At 40.8% G+C, this 17,708-nt stretch overlaps 1 protein-coding gene across 1 annotated transcript; it reads left to right on the top strand.

Moving 5' to 3' along the window:
• Window positions 1–4,102: 4,102 nt before the first annotated feature.
• On the top strand, window positions 4,103–5,876 carry LOC122919245 (growth-regulated alpha protein-like). The gene is made up of 4 exons (XM_044268180.1): window positions 4,103–4,205; window positions 4,316–4,439; window positions 4,549–4,632; window positions 5,110–5,876. The coding sequence occupies exons 1-4, from the start codon at window positions 4,112–4,114 to the stop codon at window positions 5,123–5,125; spliced, it is 318 nt and encodes a 105-aa protein (XP_044124115.1). The 5' UTR covers window positions 4,103–4,111; the 3' UTR covers window positions 5,126–5,876.
• Window positions 5,877–17,708: the final 11,832 nt, after the last annotated feature.

The raw sequence follows: 17,708 nt of genomic DNA, 5'->3' as shown, positions 1-17,708 counted from the left end.
GTAAATGATCAATGACAGTGTTGAAACAAAGAGAGAGAGAGGAATTCAATTGGAGTTGAACTGCCTTTCTGGTTAGAAAGGTAATAACAGTAAGTGGAATCGGTAGCAAAACCCAACTCAGTATGGCTTTGCGAAAAGGCAAATCATTCGACTTATAAAAGTAAAAGACTGATAAGTACATGAGGTAACACTGGATTTTGCCGTTCAAAATGTCTTTAGTCATTAGTCTCACTCCAGATCAGGATTCTTTGCTTTGTGCTTACTTTACAAAGCTCTCCTCAAGCCCTAGCGAGGTTCCAAGTTTCTGTTCTTGTGGTTATAATCCTTCAAGGAAACAAAGGCTTGTTTTTCCAACCATTTCCTGATAAAAAAAGATTCCAGGAAATTTTTCTGACCTGGTCAGTCTTAGGTCACTTGCCTATCCCTGTACTCATCAGAGCTCGGCTGGGGGTTAGACCCAGACCAGTATTAGTTTGGGTCATCAGCCCACTCCTGGAGCAGGGTCATTCTACCTGGACTATCCAGACTGGAAGGAAGAAAGAAAGGATGTTCTCCAAAAGAAAACCAAGGTTCTGCAACCAGAAGAAGGGGGAAGCTCAAGCCAGGTAGAAATGACCAATGTGCTAGAGACTGGACCAGGTTTAGGGCATTAACACTGGACGAAATGCTCTAGACTGAAGAAGTGGGTGGATTGAGGGACTGAATGTCACATCCAGACATCTCCGTTCTTCTTCCCTCAGAGCCACAGTCATTCTACCTGGAGCAGCCATAGCAAACCAAGGGGCGTGGCAGTTGTGACGTCATGACTTCCGAGGTCCCTGTGGAGATAGCCACTCCCCAGAGCGCCATCCTGCGGCTCCATCATCTCAGCAGGCGGCACCAAACCTGGACTGTAAAGGCAGATGCTTTGGATTGGATCTGGAAAGCATTTGAACAATATGTTTTTGGGTTTTTTTTGTGTTTTTTGGTTTTTGGGGTTTTTTTTTCCCCAGAACTTTATTATTTATAATATATTTATTTATTTATTATATACTATATACTATATAATATTTATAATATAACTTTATTATTCTCTTATAAAGAGAATAAATTTCTGGGTAACTCCTGTTAATGCTGAAGGCAAAATATTTCCATTATTAAAATATGATAGAGTGAATAGAGTGTTCATTCCACTGACCTGATTTTGGAGGCCTAAGTCCATGGATGTGGAAAATCAGAGAGATAGATAAATGTACGTTTTATTGAATCTCAGAATATCATATTCATTCCACAAAAGAAGCTTCTTGTGGTTTGTGAAATAAGACACTGGAGACTTTTGAATAGTTTGTTATTTTTAATAGTTTGTTATTTTAAGCTTTATTTATTTAAACCAACTAAAAACAAACCTGCTCTCCTGAAGCTATTACTTGTTTTAGGAAAAAAAAAAAAATTTTTAACATGCAGTGGCTAGAGCAGCACTGGCTAGAGCTCAAACTGTGAATTATATTAAATGCAAGACCTTGGCAAATTACCTAAATTTCCTGCCCCTTTGTTTTTTTGTGAAGAAAAGCTGTGGAGACAAAGTTCAGAAGATTAAGTGGGTTTTATATATACAAAAGGTTTAGAACATTGATTATTAGATTAAAGTGCTATATTATAATACTTTATGTTTGCTAATCATCTTGAGAGCACATAAACATATGGAAATAACTAAGGATGATGAAAAATAATGGGAAGATCTGTTATAGATTGTTTCTTGGACAAAAGTCAGAAAGTCTTCATAACAATCTCTTTGTGTCTTTTTTTGTCCTTCATAATTTTTCTATAATAAGAAGATACACAACTAAAATCAGAAAAATAAAACCATATTTTAACATTTAAAGAACATTTAGTATAATTCTGAGTATCTTTAAAAAAAAACCCACAGTATTTTTAATTGAGAATCCCAGAAAAATAAGGATAATAACAGTAATATCTATACAAATTCTCAATTATTGTTGTTACTAATATTTTATAAATTCTAGGTCATCTTCCACTTTCTACTTCTTTTTAAAAAAATTTTAGACTTCTGGGGTGCCTGGGTGGCTCAGTGGGTTAAGCCTCTGCCTTTGGCTCCCCCATGATCTCAGGGTCCTGGGATGGAGTCCCACATCAAGTCCTACATTGAGCCCCACATGGAGCCCCATATCAGGTTCTCTGCTCAGCAGGGAGACTGCTTCCCCTCTGTCTCTGCCTGCATCTCTGCCTACTTGTGATCTCTCTCTCTCTGTCAAATAAATAAATAAAATCTTTAGAAAAAAAATTTAGACTTCTTAGGTTTTTTTTTTTTGCAGGATTATACTGAAGATTACTGAAAAAATGTAAAGACAAATCTATATTTATAATTTAGTCACTCATAATCTTTTCTAATAAGATGGATCATCTTTAGTTTTAGTCTCATTTTATAGTTGAAATTCCTGAAATTAGAAGTATAAAATCACTGAACAATTAAACTAACCAACAAAATATTCATTTTGAGTTTTCTCTTAAGAAAAAAACAAACATAGTACAAAAATTTTATATTGTTTGAATGAGGTGTTTTCCTTTTTTTAAATTTTTTTTCCTAGGTGAGTTTCAGTTTGGTAATGTAGAAAAAGCAATTTCTATTTTAACTATTTAAGAATGATTTAAAGCATATTGTATGTACTGGTGTTTTATAAACGTTAACACATTTATTCATCATTCCAACCTGTTGAGGTAGATACTACCTTTAACCTTCATTTGACAGGCGAGAAACAAGGCAAAGACAGGTTAGTGTCTGTTATCTGTCATGGGAACCAAAATTCCTTACCCTGGGAGTGTGGAGCCCAGTGTCACTCTGAGCCTCTGGGCATCTCTATAGCATCTTTTCCCCCCACCTGCTACACACCGATGCACTGGGTAACCTCACTCTACTCACAGACCTGCGTCCAGACTCACACCCTAGTCATCTGAAACCTACATGTAATCCAACAACAACAAAAACCCATTAAGACTAAGGGTGAAAAATGAGATCCTGAAGGACAAAAACTAGTGTTAACAGTTTGACATGTCTTACTAGAGATATGATGGCAGTTATTTCTCTAGAGAGGATATCAAATCACCGGAGACAGGAAAGTCCACCTAACATGGAAATGAAATGAGATTTGGGAACATAAAACCAGGAAGTGCGATTAGATTCTTGTTCTAGCACTTAAATATTTCACAGAAACACGTCTTCTAGCTGTTTCTGGGAGCAAAGGGTGCTACTCACACTAAGCATTAGCTCCTGGTTCCTCTGACCCCTTTGTGCTTGGAGAAAACTAAAAATTGTGGACCCCATAAGCCCAGGGCAGCTTTTCCTCCCCACAACAGCTGTGCGTGACCACCAGTCCCTTACTTCACGGATTAATCCACGCCCTCTAGACCGAAAAGATGATGTTCATGGAATTCCTCCAGCTCTGGAAGTTCCAAAATTGCATAGAGGAAGGGAGGTATGTGGGGTTAAGACGCTTTATCCTCAAGTAAACACTGAATTAAACGCTCCACACTCTTCCTCCCCTCACCCCTTCAGGATATGACACAAAGTATGATTTGTTTGTGATTGTAAAATACCAGGAACAAGGAGAACATTCTCGTGTCTAGTGTGAGATGACAAATGTATTTTAACAGAGTCTACTTATGCAGGCAAAAGCAAAACCATCAAAGCAGACGACACTGATGCGTTAAGCATGTCGCCCCTCCCCCGGCCTTGCTCCCCCAATCCGGACAACTAACGTGCAAGAGGCAAGTCCCCAGTAAGTGGCACAGACTCAAGCAAGGCCACTCCCGCCCCCTTTGGGGGTTTGGGCGGAAAGAGGGCGTCCCCGACTCGCGGGGACACGCGGGAGGCCGGGCAGGCGGGTGGCCGGGCGGGTCCCCTTCCACCGCGGGGCGGGGCCGCCACGACCTTTCCGACCCCGGAGCGACCTGCGCTGCCGGGAATTTCCCTGGCCCCGGGCTGGCTCACGGCCCCGCGCCGACCGGGCATAAAAGCGGTTCTCCCGACTCCGGGAGCCACAGAGCCCGCTCGGCCCGCGCCCGCTCCCGCTCCGCAGCGCCCGCACCGCCGCCCCGACTCTCCGAGCTGAGCCCCATGGCCCGCGCCGCCGCCGCCCCCCGCGCCCTCCGGCTCCTCGGCGCCGCGCTGCTGCTGCTGCTGCTGCTCCCCGCCGGCCGCCGCGCCGCAGGTGACACTCGGGGCCGCAGCCCCCGGCGGGGCGGGGGGCGGGGGGCGGGGGGCGGAGGCGGGGGGCGCCCACCCGGGACGGCGCGCTCACCCCGTGCGCTCTCCCCGCAGGGGCGCCCGTGGCCGCCGAGCTGCGCTGCCAGTGCCTGCAGACCGTGCAGGGGATTCACCTCAAGAATATCCAGAACGTCGTGCTGACGCCCTCGGGACCCCACTGCGAGCAGACGGAAGTCATGTAAGTGACCCCCCGCGCCGCTGAGCCCCGGCCGCCCCCCTGCCCCGCTGCCCCCGCCCGGCCGCCCGGCCGCAGCCCCGCCGACGCGGACTCTGCCTTCTCTCCGCAGAGCCACTCTCAAGAATGGGCAGGAGGTTTGTCTCAACCCCGAAGCCCCCCTGGTCAAGAGACTCATCAACAAGATGCTGAACAAGTGAGTTGTGCCTTTTACTCACGTGGGACGAGACCCATAGGTCACCACTCCTGCAAGTGCCCCCGGGAGTTTTTATCAAGGGTTTAGCTGAAGGACTGAAAATCAGGGACTCTGCAGTGATTCCCTGCCCTAAGGGTAACGCAGGCTCCACTTTTGATTTTTCCTGTAACCCCAGGGAGAGTACTGAATCTCTTTAAGTCTCAATAATGTGGAAAAATAAAAACAGCTACGATAGGTGTTTGCTATGAGGTTTAAGTGATGTCCCAAATGGAATTTTTTAGTCCACTGTGACATCACATTCCAGCTTTTTGAAGCTAATAATACCATTGGGATCATAGGCCGCTTATTCCTAATTAGGATCCAGGAGCCTGACATTTTCTGCCTCGTGGGGCAGTGATGTAGGTAGTGGCTACATGGCAGGGGGTTTTGCAGTCAATTTATCGAATCCTATTAATGGCAACAATTTTCTCCTCACAGGGCCAGCACCAACTGAGATAGAGAGAAGGCAGAAGCCTATGGCTCACTGTTGCACTTAGTGAAATGGGGCCAGAAGACGAAAACCTCCTGAGACTCCCTGGGCTGTGTTTTAATGTATTTGACTATTGCCGAAGAGTATTCTTCTATTTTTTTTTTTTAACATATGTATTTATTTATTTATTTATTTATTTTCTCAAAGCTAGCATATTGATGTCCTAGCTAATATTTAAAGACATGAATTGGGTAATTTGCTGTACTCTTATTTTAAAATTTTAAAATGACCTTTTAAAAGGTCATTTTCATGTTCCATCAAAGTTGGTTCAGCTCTATTATTTAATTTGTAGATGACAAATCTTAAACATTCTTCATTCATTAAGTTATTATTTCTAGGGGGAACAGTGGGGGGAAACCATGCCATATCATTCACCATGGTAAAGGCTGGAGAGAAGTGGTGTGGGATCCAAGCAAGTACATCCCTGTTAAGGTCGTGGGATGTGGGCGCACATCTGCTTTTGTACTGTTGAGTAGAATGCCGGTTGTTATTTATTGAGAGAGTTTCACAGTGTGTGGTCAACATTTCTGATGTTGAAGCTTTAAAAACTCCAATGTTTTAAATATCCCTTGGACATTTTATGTCTTCCCTTGTAAGGCATAATGCCTTGTTTAGTGTTAATTATGTGGTGTTTCTCTATGTCTTGAAATAGAGAAATCTAAATATTTATTGATGTGTTTTTACAAATAGCATGGAAATAAAGTTATTTACAAAAGTTTCTTGCTTCGTTTATTTATTTTTTCTTTTTTCCTTCTTGATTTGTTGTTCCTTCTGAATACCCAAGCACTGTAAGTTTGTAACTGTAGGTCACACCCACCTAGAGACTGCTGTGAGCGTGCGCACTCCTTAGTTCTGTTCACAAAGGTGTATTTGATGCTTTTTCCAAGCTCTTGCAGTCCCCTACCTTGAGAATCTCCGTTTTACAGAAAATATTCATTTTGTTTCCGTATAAACAACTGTTATTCAGTCAGAGCTCTTTAAAATTTTGTGAATGTTAATACATGTTTTTTTAAAAAGAGCCCTCATTTAAATTATCTTGTGAAATGGTTTTTCGATTATACAATCTTTTCCCTCTTAATGAAGCTGGGGGCTAAACTGTACATTACATTCTTCCTTAGAACTCGAACAATTTGTGTAATGGGGGGAAAAAGCAGGAAAAGTGAGTTGGCTGAGTGTTTCAATGCCTAGGGTCTAAGTGAGAAGGTCTTATTTCCTTATCTCAAGACGTGGACCGATAATAATCACCAAGTGTAATGCTGTTCCAGTGCTTCACAAGTATAGTGATAGTTCAAATATTTCTAAACCTGAAAGTTTGGATTTAAATGCCCCCTGGGTCAGTGGGAGTACCTCCAGCTTTCACAGCAGAAACAAAGGCTGTCATCTCATGACTTGGATAGCATTTGAGCTGCCTGGAAGAGAATGTATTCTCAATCTGAAAGGGAGAAGAATTTATGCACCTATGGGGAGGGCCAGGTAGGGTGTGTGCCTGTTTCTGACTCAGGACCTATTTCCCGGGCACATTCGTAGCCTTCAGCAGGAGGAAGTGTGGCACAAGCCCACACTTGTCTTAAGTTGCTGGGTAACTGCAGACAAGAAACAGGAACTTGGAACCTCTATGCTCTCCCCTGAAAATTAAGTATACTAGTCTCTTCGGAACTCCTATGGTACTTGCTCAGAATGAGGGAGATGGACAGAACAGCGATCTTTAAATACCAAGGTAAACACATGCAAACCATTCTGGAAGATCCAGAAATGCCAGCACCAACTCCTTCCTTAACCCCAAGTCAAGGTCAATGTGTTTTAGGCTGTGGGAAAGAAAACTTCCTTGGGTTTCTCAGTGATCTTGTAAAAGTTCTCACCTCTTCACATACCATAAGTGTTAATCTGTCATTTGTCTCATGAATTGCTCTGATCCTAAGAGATGATAATATTTTTCTAATCTCCTAAAAGAGGACCTAATGGTTACATCCCCACGTCAGGATAAGCTTCAGGGTGGTGGGAGACTGGAAGGCTAGCCCTGCAAACATTTACAGGTCAAAAGAGATAAAGCCACAGACTTTGGAGGCACCTGTAGGTCTTACCAGTGGAGAGGAGGGGTAATCTGACTCTTGGAAAGATTTACTTATATAACACGGAGTTAGAGTTGGGTTTTAGTTTTAGCAAGTTATGAAGGAGACCCTTCAAGGAGGACAGTGGAATAAAGTCCTCCTTCCCCTTTATAAGCAGAGACGATTGTATCCCCCAGCTCCCCTTTTTGGAGTGAGACAACTCATCCCACTTTTGACACATTACCCCAGGCGTAAGGCCTGAGGCAAGCAGGAAGTGACACTTCTGCTTTATTGCCTCACTGGGAAGTAATAAATAAGAAATCTGTCTGAGGCAGAACATCTCCATATACATTCAGGATAAAATTTTAAGATATGAATATGACAAGCTCTACATAAGCCTTGTTAACTTGAAAAGTTAACAAGGTGACTGAAAAGAAAGATGAAGAAGCTTCAGCTGGTTCATGCGTTGTTTGAGAGAAGAGGCTGTGAAGAATCAGACTGGTCTGACCATGACTTTCCACTCCTAATGCCTTCTGTGTGACTAGAGGTCAAATTTCTCCCTTCATCGAAACCCCATTGCTCCTCTCATAAAAGGGGTACAAGAGTAGAACCTCCTCCGTGTAGTTGTTACAGAATGAAGCATTATAATTTGAGTAAATTGCTAAGCAGTGCCGAAGAGATGATGGTGACCCCTGAATTTCTGGAAAAGAAGGGGAGCAATCTGACCCAAGCACCAGTGTTCTATTGCTGTTGCAACAAATTATCTCAACTTTAGTAGCTTAAGACAATACAAACTTACACTCTTCTAGTTCTGGAGGTCAGAAGTCAGAAGTTAGTTCCACTGGACTAAAGTCAAGGTGGCCTCAGGGCTGGTACCTTCTGAAAACCCCAGGAGAGAGTCCGTTGCCTTGATCTTTCCAGCTTCCGGAGGCCATCAGCCTTCCACAGATCGTGGCCATCTTTCTGAAACTTCCCGGCGATCAGCATTGCCTTCTCAATGTCTTTCTTGTCCTTCTGCACTGCTACCTCCCCTTCTGTCTGATTCTGACTTCTGCATCCCTTTCCTGAGAATTCCTGTGATTATATCAGGCCCACCCAGGATAATCCAGAATAATCTTCCCATTGCAAGATCCTGAATGTAATCACACCAACAAAGTTTATTTTACAATGAAGGTAGAAGTTATATACGAATTGTGTAGGTTCTGGGGATGAGAATGTGGACATCTTTGGCAACCCATTATGCAACCTTCCACAAGAGACCTGAATTCCAGTGTTTGAAGCACTTTTCATTAGATTAACAAAATGTACCTGTTGCAGAAGGGCAGTTTGAGGTTGTGGCTAATGGCTAATGGTCAATAAATGCAGCTACTGTTAATGTTCCTAAGTTAAACCAAAGGAGATTTAAGTCTTTTATCCAGATTGCTACTACTGGAAAGCTTCCAAGTGAAACCAAATATATTTATCACACAACGGGAGGGAAGACACGAATGACTGGAAGAGCAAGAGGAGGGTCTGGGTCCGCATCCACCGTGGGTCCTCTGGCTTGTTCTTGTGAGAATGTGTACAATTTCTGGACACGAGCAGCTCTGTTTCAAAGCTCCATTTTCCTTTCCAATGAACTTTTGAACTGGACAAAAGTAACTTTAAAACTGAGCCAGTCAGGGTGATTGTTTTGCAAGCAGTTGTTGGTAAAACCAACAGGACAGTTGGTGGCCAGACTAAAAACTACTGGTCTGGCTTTCTGAGAGTAGAGTAGTTCATGAGCGCATACCAAGAGTGGTGTCATCAGACAACACCAATACATTTGATCAGTGTGTGAACACATTTGGCTCAATCTGTTAGTACCAGTCATGACTTTTTTCCCTCCTCCTCCCTTACTCAAGTCATGTGACTTCCCCTCCCCCAACCCTTCTTCAGCTCATAAAATCTTTGCTCCCTCAGCTTGGGTGTGGCACTTTTCTGGTTACACAGGAATCTGTGCTCCCTCCTGGAATTGCCATTCAGAAATTCTAAATAAAGGCCTTTGTTTTTCAGTTTTGCCTCCTTTTCTTGGTTGACACTCATAGATATGAAAGATTTCCTGTATCAAACTAAAAAGGCAAGAGAGGGTATCACATGAAATCGTCCACATGAAGTTGAGATTTGGAGTACCAGACAGCCTTCCACTGGGGAGCATCAAGATAGCAAGTGGAGGACGGAGTACTGAGAGGATGATCACCGGTCGATGAGGGCAGGAACGATGTTCTTTCTTCAGATCAGTCTTAGAACAGTGAGGCGTAGTGTGACCTTTGACTCTGAGAAACCAACAGGAAATAGTAATAGAAGCAGCACCTGAGGTTTCCTGGGAAAGAAGCCAGGACCGAAGAAGAGGAATGATGGGTGATCCCATTCTGTGAAGATGATTCCTTGTTTGGGAGTTCTTCTGAGATATCTCTAGAGAATTCCAGAAACTACAAACTGTGAGCTCTATGAGACACATCTAGCAATACCAATGTAGATCAGTGGTATTTCTGCTGGAACAGAAAAATTTTAAGATGAGAGTCCTGTTTTCTTTAAACATCTCCATAAAACAGAGGCTGAGGCAGAAGTCTTCTGGGTAGCATTTTATTAAGTTCACCAGCCCACATCTGGGACCTTGTCTTCACCTGTGTGCGTGGCGTTCCTGGGGGAACGTTTCATCCTCTGCCCTCAGAGTGATAGCGACAGGTGACTAGGACTATACCTTTTACTTTGAGCAGTCCTCTGAAAAGAAAATGAGGCTGACCTGGGCAGTCCTGAACAGATCAAATGGACCCAGATCTGAAGAAGCCAATTAGAATTCAGAGAAGTCTGCTCTTTGGACCACAAAACACACAAGCACACAGATCACCTAACTCAGTGCCCTCAGAGCTATCTAAGTACAAAGCAAGGAGGAGAACCAAGGTTTTTGAATATTAGTCCGATCTAGAGGACCATCAAAGAGGCCTGTGGGTTGACCGTGACTCTAGCCTCATCTGTGAGCATATGGTAGAGCCACCATTTCCCTTTGCTTCTCCAGAATCCCCTCAGACCTCTCTCCACGAGCCACTGCAGTGTGGGCTAAAGAAAAATTATAGGCACGGTGACCAAACACACTTGAAAGAAAAAAACAGTCTCTTCCTCATCTTGTGACCTTGCCAAATTACTTACCTCATCTGAGTTTCAATGTTGTCCTCATTGGTAAAATAAAAAGGATCCTTGCAGCATTGTTGTAAGGTTTCAAGATAGATACACTAAAAGCTGGACTTTTATAAGTTTTTATAGACACAATTCAATGACACCTCCCTTGTGAGGACAAATGAGATATCCTGATTATTGAGGTTATGCACATAGTGGTACTGTATCAGTAACTATATTATTTAAGGGATTTGACTTATTGATGCAGAAAATAATGTTAAATATGACATAACCAAGGCCATTTAACAAAACAATGAATAGAACTTAAGCTCATAAGCCACAGCCAGTAATTCAGTTTTGAGAACTTTTGAAGCTTAACATACTGCTCTTGACAGGACAAGAATTATTAATTTATCAGTCAATGGCAGATTCTATTAAGACCTTAAATATGATTGGGCAAGTAGACATAAAAGACAAAGATACATGAAAGCATATTCATTTCCTACTTTGTGCAAACATGGTTTTTTAAAAAGATGCACAGACTTTCTCATGACAGTAGTCTCTAAATCATCATTAGCTGAAAATCACATTGGATCTGCTAAAAAATAAAATTCAACTGAATAATTTGAAGATCTACTTGGCTTCATTAAACAATTCATGAATCAGGCAGCATTCCATGTAGCAAGTAGAGGGGAGCTCTGCTGAGCAAGACAACAAGAAAGGTTCTTAAAAAAAAATTGTATTTATTTATTTATTTGTTTGTTTTTTTATTTTTGAAAAAGGAAAAAGGAAAGAGAACCTTCCATATTAGAATCCTGAGATCATGATCTGAGCTAACATAAGAGTCCAAAGCTCAACTTACTGAGTCACTCAGGTGCCTCCAACAAAAAAAGTTCTTGAAGGTAGAAAGACAGTATTAAAAAAAAAGAGAAGGAAAGTTAGAAGGGAGGGAGGGAGGAAGGAAAAAAGAAAGGAAGGAAGTTATTAGCAAGGAATGCATTGTTTAGATAAAGCAGTCCTAGAAGACATCTATCAGTAAATTTCCTAGTATTGACCTGGAGATTCCATTTTGAGTGGTTAAAGATTACAGTACTCTAGGAATGCAGTTGAAACTGCATTTAGATAAGGTAGTAAGTCTTGGATTACTGATTTGAGGTTTTAATCCAAGTGATGTCATGTGGGGTTTTTGTTTGTTTGTTTTTTATAGATCACTCTAAGTTGCACAGTTCCACTCTCAAAAAATAATAAAGCAAAAAGTTTATATCTCTGTTAACAAATTTATGACATTCTGTACTCCCCATCCCTCCCAAATAAACAAACAAGAAAAATAAATTTTACTTCCTTATTGACTTGGAAATACCCCTCTGATAATCTTTTCCTTTCAGTCTTCAACAGGGAAAGAGAAAGCCATAAAAATTCATCTCCAGATTGCAGTCTATAAAGAACAGTATTGTACTAAATCCATCGAGTTCTGAAATCAAAGGTGCCTACTGAGACCTTACAAACTTTTTTAAGATTTTTTTCCTTTTAGCCACTGGACTGTTTCATAAAAAAGAAACTAGATCTAAAGAGATTTTTTTTTCTTGGCTTTAAGCAAATATCTAAAATTAAACCAGACATACAGGCAGATTGTGGAGTGTCAAAGAAGTCTATGCAGAGGCAGAACAAAATCTATTAATTACCTTGAGATACTGACTACAATGGTTTGTACTTCTTTTATTAAGGATGATAGTAGTAATATGACTGCAAGACAATCTCAGACAGCTATTTTTTTTTTTAAAGATTTATTTATTTATTTATTTGACAGAGAGAGATTACAAGTAGGCAGAGAGGCAGGCAGAGAGAGAGAGGAGGAAGCAGGCTCCCTGCTGAGCAGAGAGCCCGATGAGGGACTCGATCCTAGGACCCTGAGATCATGACCTGAGCCGAAGGCAGCGGCTTAACCCACTGAGCCACCCAGGCACCCTCAGACAGCTATTTTAATGTCGGGTTGCTGATGAAATTATTATATTCACCTGAGATCTCACATTTCATTATCATATTAATAAATTTTCAGAATGAGACAATTAATTTTATGCTTCTATAGGTTATCTTGATGACACTACACTGTAGGAGCTAAGGCAGGCTGCCCCAAAGTGTGCCACTTTGGCACACTGATTATTTTAAATAAAACTTACTTAGAAGCCAGCATATTTAAGGACATTCAGCTTCTCCTCTGTCCCCCTCAAAGTAGGGAATAAATTCTCCCACATGAAAGGTACCCTCCCCGCCCCAGTAAGTGAAGACACAGCCTCATCAGCAAAGATGGGAAATTCAGGGCCTAGAAGGTCGTATACACACCTTCAACTTCATCCAACAATGCAATTTTACAAATGGTTGCACTTGATTTAGTCTGCCCACAATTTATGAATGTTCCTCTTCCTCCCCCTACTGGCCAACACTTGTTTTAGCAGAAGTATAAAATTGTTGACTAATGGTATCTAACTGTAGTTTTATTTTTTTTTCTGTTCCCTCTCTTTATTATTTTTTAAAGACTTCATTTATTTATTTGACAGAGATAGCACGAGAAAGGAGGAGAAGGGGGCAGGCTCCTTGGAGCCCCATGAGGGGTTTATCTCATATGACCTGAGTCGAAGGCAACACCTAACAACTGAGCCACCCAGGTGACTCATTTCTCTCTCTCCTTTATTTTTTTTTTAATCTTTTTTTATTAATTTTTTTATAAACATATAATGCATATAATGTATTTTTATCCCCAGGGGTACAGGTCAGTGAATCGCCAGGTTTACACACTTCACAGCACTCACCATAGCACATACCTTCCCCAATGTCCATAACCCCACCTCCCCCCAGCAACCCTCAGTTTGTTTTGTAAGATTAAGAGTCACTTATGGTTTGTCTCCCTCCCAATTCCATCTTGTTTCATTTATTCCTTTCCTACCCCCAAACCCCCCACATTACATCTCCACTTCCTCATATCAGGGAGACCATATGATAATTGCCTTTCTCCGATTGACTTATTTCGCTCAGCCTGATACCCTCTAGTTCCATCCACGTCATCGCAAATGGCAAGATTTCATTTATTTTGATGGCTGCATAGTATTCCATTGTGTGTGTGTGTGTGTGTGTGTGTGTGTGTGTGTATAAAACACACATCTTCTTTATCCACTCATCTGTTGATGGACATCTAGGTTCTTTCCATAGTTTGGCTATTGTGGACATTGCTGCTATAAACATTCGGGTGCACATGCCCCTTCGGACGACTTCGTTTGTATCTTTAGGGTAAATTCCCAGTAGTGCAATTGCTGGATCATAGGGCAGTTCTATTTTCAACTTTTTGAGGAAACTCCATGCTGTTTTCCAGAGTGGTTGCACCAGCTTGCATTCCCACCAACAGTGTAGGAGGGTTCCCCTTTCTCCGCATCCTTACCAGCATCTGTAATTTCCTGACTTATTAATTTTAGCCATTCTGACTGGTGAGAGGTGGCATCTCATTGTGTTTTTGATTTGTATTTCCCTGATGCCAAGTGATGTGGAGCACTTTTTCATGTGTCTGTTGGCCATCTGGATGTCTTCTTTGCAGAAATGTCTGTTCATGTCCTCTGCCAATTTCTTGATTGGATTATTTGTTCTTTGGGTGTTGAGTTTGCTAAGCACTTTATAAATTTTGGATATTAGCCCTTTATCTGATATGTTGTTTGCAAATATCTTCTCCCATTCAGTCTGTTGTCTTTTGGCTTTGTTAACTGTTTCTTTTGTTGTGCTTTTGATCTTGATGAAATCCCAGTAGTTCGTTTTTGCCCTTGCTTCCCTTGCCTTTAGCGAAGTTCCCAGGAAGAAGTTGCTGTGGCTGAGGTCAAGGAGGTTGCTGCCTGTGTTCTCTCAAGGATTTTGATGGATTCCTTTCTCACATTGAGGTCCTTCATCCATTTTGAGTCTATTTTCGTGTGTGGTGTAAGGAAGTGGTCCATTTTCATTTTTCTGCATGTGGCTGTCCAATTTTCTCAACACCATTTATTGAAGAGGCTGTCTTTTTTCCATTGGACATTCTTTCCTGCTTTGTCGAAGATCAGTTGACCGTAGAGTTGAGGGTCTATTTCTGGGCTCTCTATTCTGTTCCATTGGTCTATGTGTCTGTTTTTGTACCAGTACCATACTGTCTTGATGATTACAGCTTTGTAATAGAGCTTGAAGTCCGGAATTGTGATGCCATCAACTTTGGCTTTCTTTTTCAATATTCCTGCGGCTATTTGAGGTCTTTTCTGGTTCCATATAAATTTTAGGATTATTTGTTCCATTTCTTTGAAAAAATGGATGAAATTTTGGTAGGGATTGCATTAAATGTGTAGATTGCTTTAAGTAGCATAGACATTTTCACAATATTTGTTCTTCCAATCCAGGAGCATGGAACATTTATCCATTTCTTTGTGTCTTCCTCAATTTCTTTCATGAGTACTTTATAGTTTTCTGAGTATAGAGTCTTTGCCTCTTTGGTTAGGTTTATTCCTAGGTATCTTATGGTTTTGAGTGCAACTGTAAATGGGATTGATTCCTTAATTTCTCTTTCTTCTTTCTTGCTGTTGGTGTAGAGAAAGGCAACTGATTTCTGTTCATTGATTTTATATCCTGACACTTTACTGAATTCCTATACAAGTTCTAGCAGTTTTGGAGTGGAACCTTTTGGGTTTTCCACATATAGTATCATATCATCTGTAAAGAGTGATAGTTTGACTTCTTCTTTGCCAATTTGGATGCCTTTAATTTCTTTTTGTTGTCTGATTGCTGAGGCTAGGACTTCTAGTACTATGTTGAATAGCAGTGGTGATAATGGACATCCCTGCCATGTTCCTGACCTTAGGGGAAAAGCTTTCAGTTTTTCTCCATTGAGAATGATATTTGCAGTGGGTTTTTCATAGATGGTTTTGATAATATTGAGGTATGTGCCCTCTATCCCTACACTTTGAAGAGCTTGATCAGGAAGGGATGCTGAACTTTGTCAAATGCTTTTTCAGCATCTATTGAGAGAATCATATGGTTCTTGTTCTTTCTTTTATTAATGTGTTGTATCACATTGATTGATTTGCGGATGTTGAACCAACCATGCAGTCCTGGAATAAATTCCACTTGGTATGGTGAATAATCCTTTTAATGTACTATTGGATCCTATTGGCTAGTATTTTGGTGAGAATTTTTGCATCTGTGTTCATCAAGGATATTGGTCTGTAATTCTCATTTTTGATGGGATTCTTGTCTGGTTTTGGGATCAAGGTGATGCTGGCCTTATAAAATGAGTTTGGAAATTTTCCTTCCATTTCTATTTTTGGAACAGTTTCAGGAGAATAGGAATTAGTTCTTCTTTAAATGTTTGGTAGAATTCCCCTGGGAAGCCATCTGGCCTGGGCTTTTGATTGTTTGGAGATTTTTAATGACTGTTTCAATTTTCTGACTGGTTATAAGTCTGTTCAGGTTTTCTATTTCTTCCTGGTTCAGTTGTGGTAGTTTATATGTCTCTAGGAATGTATCCATTTCTTTAAGATTGTCAAATTTGTTGGCATAGAGTTGTTCATAATATGTTCTTATAAGTGTTTGTATTTCTTTGGTGTTGGTTGTGATCTCTCCTCTTTCATTCATGATTTTATTTATTTGGGTCCTTTCTCTTTTCTTTTTGGTAAGTCTGGCCAGGGGGTTATCAATCTTATTAATTCTTTCAGAGAACAGGCTCCTAGTTTCATTGATTTGTTCTATTGTTTTTTTGGTTTCTATTTCATTGATTTCTGCTCTGATCTTTATGATTTCTCTTCTCTTGCTGGGTTTAGGCTTTCTTTGTTGTTCTTTCTTTAGCTCCTTTAGGTGTAGGATTAGGTTATGTATTTAAGACCTTTCCTGTTTCTTGAGAAAGGATTGTATCACTATATATTTTTTCTCAGGACTGCCTTTGTTGTGTCCCACATATTTTGAACTGCTGCATTTTCATTATCATTTGTTTCCATGTATTTTTTCATGTATTTAATTTCCTGGTTGACCCATTCATTCTTTAGAAGGATGCTGTTTAGTCTCCATGTATTTGGATTCTTTCCAAATTTCCTCTTGTGATTGAGTTCTAGCTTCAAAGCATTGTGGTCTGAAAATATGCAGGGAATAATCCCAATCTTTTGATACCCGTTGAGACTTGATTTATGACCCAGGATGTGATCTATTCTGAAGAATGTTCCATGTGCACTAGAGAAGAATGTGTATTCTGTTGCTTTGGGATGAAATGTTCTGAATATATCTGTGATGTCCATCTGGTCTGGTGTGTCATTTAAGGCCTTTATTTCCTTGTTGATCTTTTGCTTGGATGATCTGTCCATTTCAGTGAGGGGAGTGTTAAAGTCCCCTACTATTATTGTATTAATGTCAATGTGTTTCTTTGATTTTGTTATTAATTGGTTTATATAGTTGGCTGCTCCCATATTAAGGGGCATAGATATTTAAAATTGTTAGATCTTCTTGTATTACAGACCCTTTGAGTATGATATAGTGTCCTTCCTCATCTCTTGTTATAGTCTTTGGCTTAAAGTCTAATTGATCTGTTATAAGGATTGCCACCCCAGCCTTCTTCTGATGTCCATTAGCATGGCAAATTGTTTTCCATGCCCTCACTTTAAATCTGGAGGTGTCTTCGGGTCTAAAATGAGTTTCTTGTAGGCAGCATATTGATGGGTTTTGTTTTTTTATCCATTCGGATACCCTGTGTCTTTTGATTGGGGCATTTAGCCCATTAACATGCAGGGTAACTATTGAGAGATAGGAGTTTAGTGCCATTGTATTGCCTGTAAGGTTACTGTTACTGTATATTGTCTCTGTTCCTTTCTGATCTACTACTTTTAGGCTCTCTCTTTGCTTAGGGGACACTTCTCAATATTTCCTGTAGGGCTGGTTTGGTGTTTCCAAATTCTTTCAGTTTTTATTTGTCCCGGAAGCTTTTTATCTGTCCTTCTATTTTCAATGATAGCCTAGCTGGATAGAGTATTCTTGGCTGCATGTTTTTCCTGTTTAGTGCTCTGAATATATCATGCCAGTTCTTTCTGGCCTGCCAGGTCTCTGTGGATAATTCTGTTGTCAATCTAATATTCTTACCGTTGTATGTTACACACTTCTTTTCCCAGGTTGCTTTCAGGATTTTCTCTTTGTCACTAAGTCTTGTAAATTTTACTATTAGGTGATGAGGTGTGGACCTATTCTTATTGATTTTGAGGGGGGTTTTCTGCACCTCCTGGATTTTGATGCTTGTTCCCTTTGACATATTAGGAAAATTCTCTACAATAATTCTCTCCAATATACCTTCTGCTTCCCTCTCTCTTTCTTCTTCTTCTGGAATCCCA

The sequence above is a fragment of the Neovison vison genome, chromosome 11 (genome assembly GCF_020171115.1).
Source record: "Neovison vison isolate M4711 chromosome 11, ASM_NN_V1, whole genome shotgun sequence".
In the NCBI taxonomy this organism is placed as follows: domain Eukaryota; kingdom Metazoa; phylum Chordata; class Mammalia; order Carnivora; family Mustelidae; genus Neogale; species Neogale vison.
Note: the sequence above shows the minus strand (reverse complement) of the source record. Positions and strands in the feature narration are given on the sequence as shown.